The sequence below is a fragment of the Nicotiana tomentosiformis genome, chromosome 2, assembly GCF_000390325.3.
Source record: "Nicotiana tomentosiformis chromosome 2, ASM39032v3, whole genome shotgun sequence".
NCBI classification, from domain to species: domain Eukaryota; kingdom Viridiplantae; phylum Streptophyta; class Magnoliopsida; order Solanales; family Solanaceae; genus Nicotiana; species Nicotiana tomentosiformis.
The window spans coordinates 157,754,971-157,765,431 of NC_090813.1; the positions used below are offsets into that span (position 1 = coordinate 157,754,971).

Genomic DNA, 10,461 nt, shown 5'->3' on the forward strand with positions numbered 1-10,461 from the left:
TTAATTTAAGGCTAACTAAAGATAGAGAAGAAGGTAAAAAATTATCAAAGGTCTGAATTCTTTTTATCTAAACAAATGCCCTTTCAGTGGTTACCATTACTCGAGGAAAAGTATACGCCCAACGTTTGTACGAAACTTTATATTCCAAAATCTTGACACCATTTACGAATTTTAATTTATTTGGTTTCTGGCAGCTAACTAACATGAGAACATTTATTGTATTAACGAGAATTTGACAAAGTGCATTTATTTAATATGTACGAAATAGTTCTAGATGTTTACGAAAATGCAATAATCGTGATATTCTTACAAGCTTTTCTATAACTTTCTTTTTGAAAGAATGATATTAGATAACAATATTTACATTAAATTTTAATTTGCTAGTAAATGTTTTCTCATATATTTTATTATTCATTAATTCCTTCAAATCCGTAACTTAAGGATAGGATGGAGTCAGTTATTAGGGGAGGGGCATAAGCTAAGAAGAGATTTCAAGAGTTAGGTAGGAGAACTGAAAAAGATCTTTCCTGATTTCATTCCTTTTTATCGCAAGTATACCTTATTTGTATACAACTATTCATTGCATTTTTATAGAGCGAGTTTTACCTTTTAATATGAGATTTTTCCGGTTTCAAATAGTATTTCTCAAGTGAGAGAAAAAGGCTCCACAGAGCTGTGGGAAAGCAAGAGCGTAACAGGAAGCAAAAAATCTTTCCTTAACTAGCGCCAGTTCATATTTAGTCATACCACTATACAAATAGTAGAATACCGAGTGAGAAACAAACAAACAGTGAGAAATGGAAGAGCCGCGTACAATTTGAAAGATTTCAAAATCCAAACAAAATTACAATATATTGGAAATTAAATAATTTCCTCATGCAAAGAAGGGGCGCAATCCAATTGTGTGAATAAAAACTTCAAAAAATGATTCCCTTTTAGGAGTATTTATTTTCATCATCATTTCATCGCTATATAAACCCTATAAAACCAATGCTCTTTAGGCCTACAACCCAAAAACAACCAAAACCTAATGAAAAAATCTTCTCAATCATCAACCATGTCTTGTTCTTGTCTTCTTTTCCTTTTTCATTTTCTCCTCCTTTTAAAATTCAGTTCCTTATCCCTTGGAGCCTCAGATTCAGTCTATGACTCGTTTGTCAATTGCTTAACAACGAAATCAATTCCCCAATCAGAAATCTCCAAAATCGTCTACTCCCCAAGCAATGCCTCCTTTAACCCCATTTTACAAGCCTATGTCAGAAACCGCCGGTTTTTCAATTCCTCCACAACTTCCAAACCGGTTATCATCGTTACCCCTACAGAAGAATCCCATGTTTCCAGCGCTGTTCTTTGTACCAAAGAGACTAATTTACAGTTAAACATCCGTAGCGGTGGCCATGATTATGAGGGAATTTCGTATATTTCTGATGTCCCTTTTATTATGCTTGATATGTTCAATCTACGCTCAATTTCCATAAATGTTAATGATAATACTGCTTGGGTTCAAGCTGGTGCTACATTAGGGGAACTTTACTATAACATTTGGACAAAAAGTAACGTTCTTGGTTTTCCTGCAGGTGTTTGTCCTACTGTTGGTGTTGGTGGGCATGTTAGTGGTGGTGGTTATGGGAATATGCTGAGGAAATTTGGTCTAAGTGTAGATCATGTATTGGATGCTCGACTAGTGGATGTTAATGGTAGAATTTTGGACAGGAAAGCTATGGGTGAAGATCTTTTTTGGGCAATTAAAGGAGGTGGGGGTGCTAGTTTTGGTGTCATTTTAGCCTTTCAAATTCAACTCGTTCAAGTCCCACAAACTGTGACTTATTTCAGAGTTGAAAGGTTTTTAAACCAAAATGCTACCGACGCTGTTCTCCAATGGCAGAATGTTGTTAACAAAATTGACAATGATCTCTTCATCAGACTGCTTGTGCAACCCATCACTGTAAAAAACAAAGAGAAGAAAGTGAAGGGGAAGAAGAAGGCTCAACAAAAGTCGATACGAGTAACGTTCATAGCGTTATTCCTTGGTGATTCTAGTCGATTAATATCACTCGTAAGCAACGAACTCCCAGCTTTAGGATTAACAAAACAAGATTGTTTCGAAATGAACTGGATTGATTCGGTGCTTCAATGGGCAAATTTCGACAACACAACAAAACCAATTGCCTTGTTGAACAGAACAGGGGATCCATTGAATTTCTTGAAAAGAAAATCGGATTACGTGCAAGAGCCAATTCCCAGAGGTAGGTTGGAGTCAATTTTCCAGAAGATGATTTCTTTGGGCAAAGCGGGATTAGTGTTCAATCCTTACGGAGGGAGAATGGCTGAAATTCCCGAGGGCGAAACACCATTTCCACACAGAGCAGGGATTCTATTCAAGATGCAGTACTCAGTGAATTGGAACGAAGAAGGAGCAGCTGCAGAAAAAGAGTACCTTACACAGATAAGAGATTTATACAGTTTTATGACCCCATTTGTTTCAAAGAACCCAAGACAAGCCTATTTGAATTACAGGGATCTTGATATTGGTACAAATGATCAAGGACCACATAGCTTGGAAGAAGCAAGGGTATATGGGACCATGTATTTCAAGAACAATTTTGATAGATTGGTGAAAGTGAAATCAGCAGTGGATTCAACGAATTTCTTCAGAAATGAACAGAGTATTCCTACTCAAGGGACAACGAAACCGAGGAAAATGTTCTAGTCTAGCTTTGCCTTTATTCCTTGGTGAATGATTGATCTTGGTGAGCATTATTTTCTAGTTTCTCTCAAGGCTGTAGTGAGTTACTCCATACAACGAGGACTCAGATATTTATTTTATAATAATTCTTTTGGTCTTTTTATCTTTTTGCCTTTTGCATTTCTGTATTCTAGAATCTTTTTCTTCTCGCTTTTTATTTAATTTATCTTTTAGTTTCTTTTTTAATTTGAATGCATTGTATAATGTTACACGGACTTATCATTACTTGACACTATGGGTGTTTAACGGGCGGGCTGGGACGGGCTGGACACAAAAAAAATCAGCCCATCCGTTTAACGTTGCAGGCCGTTAGCGGGCTGAGTTAGCGGGCTGTACTTTTTTGAATTTTTTTTTGTCCGTCCGGGTTCGGGCTTAGCGGGCCGTGGATTTTTATTTTTTTTTAAAGTAAATTTTATTTTTCTTATTCAATGTTATTGATACTTAAGTGTTTGCAAACTTTTAAGGTTTAGAATTAAACTTTGAAGTTTAAAATTTTAAATTTTAAATTTGAATTTTATAATGTTAAAATTAAAATTTTAAAGTAAGTGGCTACAAAAAATTATTTAATAAGACCTATATGTAAGGATCAAGCTCCGAAGACTTTCATTTGATATTTTTATTGAATAATATATAATACTTCAAATTAAGTTGCAAGTTCTTTTTTGATTTTGTTATTTTTGAACTTGCAAATTACAAGTTTACAATAATTATAAAAAATAAATAGTACATCACATGTTTTGCATCATTTTTGTAAGTTCATCCATATCAACATGAGGTTCTTGGTTTCCGGCATTGGTTGAATCAGAACCATAAACCATTATATCTCCAATTTCTTGGTCCTCCGCTTCATCTACCTCGTCACGCCCTTGATTTTGTCATTCTGATCTTATCCAATCTCTGAAGTACACTAGAATTTTCAAAGCGTTGCTACCCAATGAATGACAGGTATCTCATAGTTGCTGCCTTACTTGGCTAAATGCGCTCTCTGATGCGACTGTTGAAATCGGCACATTTAGCACGTCTCGAGCCATGGCCGAAAGAATAGGAAATTGATTTGAGTTGCTCCTCCACCAACCCAGTGGTAGAAATTTCTTTGTGCGGGGCTCTGCTGACTTTTGCAAGTAGAATTGAAGTTCATCAATATTCCTGCTACTGGTTTGTTGATGCTCCCCTACTGTAGACCAAATCAAATAATCTTCAACACCATCATTATCATCCAACGCACTGGTCCCAGATGTTGAAACTGAACTTGAAGGAATATTTGCATCTACAGCAGAAGAAGCATCAACAATGTTAGCATAATAATTATATAATGTTTCTAAATGTTTGTGTAGATCAGAAATACAAGTGTCAATATCAGGAGTTTCAGTTGGTCCAATATCCATAAAAGAATATAAAGGAGTGATTAATTGGCGACAAGTGGTCATTTTGATAGAAGGGTTTAAAATAGCACCAATTAGGTAAATAGGAGGAATTGGGTAAAAATATTTTTTAAACTTATCTAGCATAGATTCAACAACAGAAGTATATCCTTCTGTCTTCTTCAAATTATGTAGTAAAAGAGAAATTTCAGCAATATGAACTAAACCATTTGCAATAGTAGGATAATAAGCTCCAGAAAACTCAAGTGTAGCCACATAAAATTTTTGTAAAAACTTTACAACATCTTCAATGACATCCCAAGTTCTAGATGTTAACAAACGGCTAGCATCGGTACAATGAGAATTAGCAACTTCAGTTATAGGCATTCTATATTTATAACAATATTTTAAGAATAAATAAGTATAATTCCACCTAGTAACTATTTCTTCAGGTATGAATCTTGATTTTAGTCCATAGTGTAGACATTTTTCTTTAAATGCATTTAATCTAGCACATCTATTATTTTCTTGATTTACACCAACAGCTCTTCTAACTAAAGTGATATCATCTCTAAATAATTCAAGGCCACTCTTCATAATCAAATTATAAATATGACATGCACATCTAACATGAAATATTTCAGGAAGTGGTGGGTGTAGATGCAATTTTAATATTGTAATAGCAGCATTGTTGTTAGAAGCATTATCAAATGACACACACAAAACTTTTTCTGCAAGATTATAAAATATAGCAACTTCATGGATAGTATTACTTATAAATGCACTAGTATGACTTTGATCTTCATCATATTTAAAAGCAATAATATATTTTTACATACAAAAATTACCATCTATCCAATGCATGTAACAGCCAAATAATCATTACCATTTATAGCACGACCAATATTAGAAGTAAGAGAAATTCTACAAGAAAGACTGGCGAACAAATAACGTATATATGTCTGATATTGTCCGAAAAGCTTAAAGATATCAGCTCTGCAAGTACTTCTAGGAATACCTTTAAACAAAGGGTTATAAATTCTTTGAATATAAGTAACAAGATATGGTGAAGCAGCAAAACTAAAAGGTAAACAACCTAAAACAATCATTTTAGCTAATTCTTCCCGATCTTTCTTAATATCGTATTTACCCATTAACCCTCCAGTACCCGGGTTAAGTTTTTGTTGCCCATCTTCCTCATCTACTCCCCAATCAAGAGGGTTGTTGTCTACCATGTGCCTACGAAGTTGACCCGTTCCCCCTCCCTTACCGGTCTCATGTTTATAAATATCCTTACAAATTCTACATCTTACATAATTTTTATCTTCTTCTAGTCTGTTAAAAAAATTCCAACACTTACTTCTTAATCTTCGATTCTTCTTAATAGGTAGGGGAAGCCTACTTGTATTACCACGACTTTCACCCCTAATATTTTAAGTTTGACTAGCATTACCAGGTGTAGCTGGTGGTGTTTCAAGATTATCAGGTGATGGAAATAGAATATCATCTAAATCATCATCTATACCATAATTTTCTTGAAGTCCCTCATAATCTACATTTAAATTTTCACGTGAACTTTCAGAAATATGTGTAAAGCTACTAGAAGAACAAGCACCACCTCTTGATCTTTTGGAAGTTTTCTTACTACCACCTCTACTAGTGCACGCTTTTTTGGCTGCTCTAAATATATCCATTATGTAAATTAAATTAATAATTGTAAATAATAAAATAAATGTACACCAAAGAAGAGAAAGATATAGAACGAGTGTACCGGGATTTCGGATGCCGCACTAAATTTGATATCAAAAACCAAACTTCAATTGATAGATCGATACTTGATAGTTGATACTTGATACCACACTTCACTTGAATACTTGATATTTGATAATAATAATTTTGTAATGGCTAAACTAAATATTTGATGAAACTTAAAATAATAAGTAATTGAGAATTTAAGAACAATAATCAATAATATCAAGAGAGAATTAGAGTAGTAAGAGAGTGAATTGTGAGGAAAAATGAAGAAGAAGTGGGGTTATTTATAGTTTTTAAAAGGTTAAAATTGTAATTTATCAAATACTAGGGGTGTGGGGGCTATTTTCTTAAGAGGGTAGGCCGAAATGGCCATTTCTGTAAAAAAAGGCTGTTGGCCAACGGTCATATTTGAATTTGACCGTTGGCAACGGTCAAAAAAAAAATTAAAAAAAAATTTATTTATAAAAAACGTTAAAAATCGGGCTGAACCGGGCTGTAGCCCGTTAACAACCCGTTAACGGGCTTAGCGGGTTCCGGTGCACCGGTATTAAAAAACTGTTCGTTTGAAATTCACTCCCCACCCCACACGCTACAGTACCGGGCTGAACCGGATTGTAAATGGGTCAGCCCGACCCGATTAACAGGTATACTTGAAACTATAGAATTAACGCGAAAATGAGAAGAAAGAAAGGTTCATGTCAAGCGCACACCTGCCGATCAATGATGTCAGATGTGAGTTAAATAATGGAAGATTATAATTCCCTTTAGAGACAAAAAACGTGAAGTACTTTTACTATTAAAAAAAGTGATTTCATGTCATATAAATTAACCCTCCTCGTCCCACAATTGGAGAAGTGTAGTAGGTGATACCTTGCACATTGATTTGAGCTTCAATTTACCCTTTATTGCATGTGAAAATCTTGTTAGGGACTCAAATTCCTTGTTTTCTCCAAAAATCAATTTAGGTATAAAGTCAAAGTCTATCGGCTCCTAAGATTTTGGCTTGTAACACACCATTCATGTGGTCTCCAAATAAGAAATTTTACATCCTATAGCTAGTTATCCTATAGCTAGTTGTTGCACTTTATTTATTATATAAATCAAAACACTTTCAAAATATTATTACTTATAACTATTTTTTATATTTTGTAGCAAAATGCACATTTATTATGTATACTACCGTTAAGACGTGAAATACGACAGTTACATTCTTTCTCTTCCTCATTCCGTTAGAACACAATTCTTCTTTCTCTCTCTAAGGAGATTCTCTAATCAAATTCAACCGCGAATTTCTCTCCATGAATCCAACACTATTTTGCGCCTAAAAATCGTGGTTCCTTACAAATTGATAAAGTTTTGGGTAGTTGTTTCTTACTTCACTGTCATTATTCTTTTTCTCTTTACTCTCCTTTTAATTTTCGCCATTGTTAGGGTTGTCACAAGAAACTTCAAGTTTGGACATTAATGGTTGATTTACACGAGGTATACCCACTAAAGTCCTCAATTTTGATGGGCCATATTTTGATTTGCGCATCACTCAAGAGGAGGTTGTATTTGCAGGTTTTGTAGCAACTATGAAAGCCGAGAGGCGAATCAAACTACGCAATGACGCTATGAAACAAGTTAAAAATGTGAAATCTTTGAAAATAGCCTCAGTTGTTGATGTTTCTAATATTTCGGTACACAATATAAATGTGAAAAAGAGAAGAAAAATTAGCGATATTGCATCTGGAAGCTAGAAAAAATAGGTTGCTAAAGGTAGTAGCTTGAAAACACGAAAGGAAAAGGTGATATATTTTTTTTTTTTTTCGCATACATGTATATTATGTATTTCATAATCTGTCTTTTTTAGATATATAGAAACTTAATTTTTTAATTTTTTTTTTATACATTATACATTTGGAGATATCTAGGTGTTTGTCCTCATACACTGAATTTAGTTCGTATATGATTTTATTTTTTGTGTATATAGTTGTCTTTTATCTGTATTTGTATTTGAAAAATAACTATTTTGAATACACTAACAGTACTGCTATTAATATTCTCATGATTCAAACTTGTATCTTATCTTTAATCTATTTTGAAAACTATGAAAATAATGTATTCAAATATACTTGTATTTATCTGTATGTGTAGTCAGAAATCACATATTTTGAATACACTGAAAGTACTATAATCACCTTGTTGTATTTATCTATATTTCAAGCATGTATTTACTTTTGTCGTATTATGCAGGAAATAAAATTCTTTGTTAAACACCCCCATACTTCATCACCGCATATATGTTCCCACACTTAACACTGACATAATTTCTGACCTCAAAGAAAAGCTTAGTGCACAATAGTACAAACTCTTTGGTCAAACATATTTTGGTATATTCCTCGGTATGAACTATTGTGAAGTCCAAGCACAATTGCTCAGGTGCTTCATGGTGCGAGAGTTGGAAAAAAGTTCTCTTGACGCATTTATCATACATGTAAATGGTACAATATTGTGCTTTTCACTTAGGGAGTTTGCGGTAGTTATCAGACTAAATTGTATTGGTGATGGAGAAGATTTTAAGTTTAATACAAAGAATCCTAACAGGATTGTTGAGACATACTTTGACAGAGTAAAGAATGTAAAGAATTTTGCTTTAATTGCTTTAATGACAAGAATTGGGGCTTTGATAACGATGATGATGCTATGAAAATAGAATTATTGTATTTCATACATACTTTCATATTCTACGGTGAGAAGAATTGCACAACCATTCCAAGACAAAGTTTTGACTTAGTCGAGAGCGGGAGATATTGTGATTACCTATAGGGCAAGGAGGCATTCACTGCCCTTGTCAGATCTATTAGCCGTAAGATGGATTCCCAAAAGAAGTATTACAGGATTGTTGGCATGCCTCTTGCTATGCAAGTATGGTTCTACTAGTGTTGTTCAAAAGTCAACCCCAAAATCGCAATCTGAGTTGATAACCATATTCCTAGAATACTCAATTGGAAGTCCACTAACAACCACCCTCTTTTTGCTTATTTGATGAACGGCATGTTCAACGATGAGGAAAACCTGGCAATTTGTTCTTATTGAATTGACTAATATTACATACAGCATATGTTAATTTAATTAAATACATTGTTATATATAATTACAAATACGTTTAAATACAGTATACAGTTATATAAATGACTGCGCATATACATAAATACAACAACATATATAATACAGTTTCATTTCTAGTTACATATAGTTTTACATTTTGACTCATACATACATGATTATTTTTTATTTTCCAGTTATGTAGACATGATTATATACATGACTGCATATATACATAAACACAACAACATACATAATATAGTTTCATATACACATATATAGTTTTACATTTGACTAATGCATTCATGATTGTTGTCTATTTTCCATACATCTTAACATTGAATGTATTAGTATTTTCAGATGAAATACAATAATATTCAATCGACCGCTAGGGAGCTTGCAGTTATTCAGTTGCAAACTCCTATTCATACAGACCACAATAAGGAGGATTCTGATGACTTTATTCCTACACCCCCTCTTCAGCCGAATAAGAAACATGATGCAAGCGTTGGTCCATCATCATCACCACCTCATAAGAAACGCAAATAGCAGCTAATTGATCCTCCACTTACAAAGAGTCCAATACCAAATGTTGTTGTAAATCCTCATGCCAAGAATTCTCCTCCTGCTAAGATTGGAATCAAGGAACATGTAGTTCATACTAAGAAGCCAGTTTCACCAATGACATCACAACAGGTGGAAAAAAAGACACCACTCTCCGCAATGACGTACCAATTAATACAAAACTTAATGATTTGTCTGTCTTGAGAGAGGATATAAACTCATTCAAGTAGTTTGTAAGTATTGTTATTACATATTCACCTTTACAATATGTGTCTGCAATTTCTTCTATATGCTAACCAATTTGTAATTGGTGGTTTAAATATTAGTTCGAGGGCGAGTTCACATCTCTACGAACAATGATCAATGACAAATTCGAAAATCTTTTTGAAGATATTAAAGCCAATCAAAATTTAAAAAAGGTATATAAAAGAACAGAAATATAGACATCAATAGAATTAAAATACAACTACATATAATTTTCATTTATTTTGTTTACTTAAAGGGTTCTGATAGTGAAGCACCTGCTGGAAGACTTGATGGTTGTATTCAAAGGTCACCCGAGGATAACATGTGTGACCATTCTGGTATTCAAATACAACCTGATACAACTGCCAGGCGAACTTCAGATGTTATATTATTTTTTAGTTGTATTCATATATGTAGTGTAATGAGCTATGATAATCATGCTTCTGCATGTCAGTGACTGAGAAAGTAAATATTGTATCAGTTGTATTCATAATGCCCCATTTGTATTCATGTATTCATAATGTCCTGATTTATGTACTGTATCAGTTGTATTCAAGTATTCATGTAATGTATTCATGTATTGTATTAGTTGTATTCATTTTTTCCTTCCATGAACTGTATATACGATATTCATTAATTCATATTAATAAAAATATCAATTTCGTATTAACATATATTTTTATTTATAGTAAAGTAGTAAGC

General features: G+C 33.4%; 1 protein-coding gene across 1 annotated transcript; it reads left to right on the forward strand.

Annotated features, from left to right (window-relative positions):
* Positions 1-781: 781 nt before the first annotated feature.
* Positions 782-2,849, forward strand: LOC104120080 (berberine bridge enzyme-like 21). Its single transcript, XM_009631767.4, has one exon. The coding sequence runs from the start codon at positions 1,031-1,033 to the stop codon at positions 2,708-2,710; it is 1,680 nt and encodes a 559-aa protein (XP_009630062.1). The 5' UTR covers positions 782-1,030; the 3' UTR covers positions 2,711-2,849.
* The last annotated feature ends 7,612 nt before the right edge of the window (positions 2,850-10,461 follow it).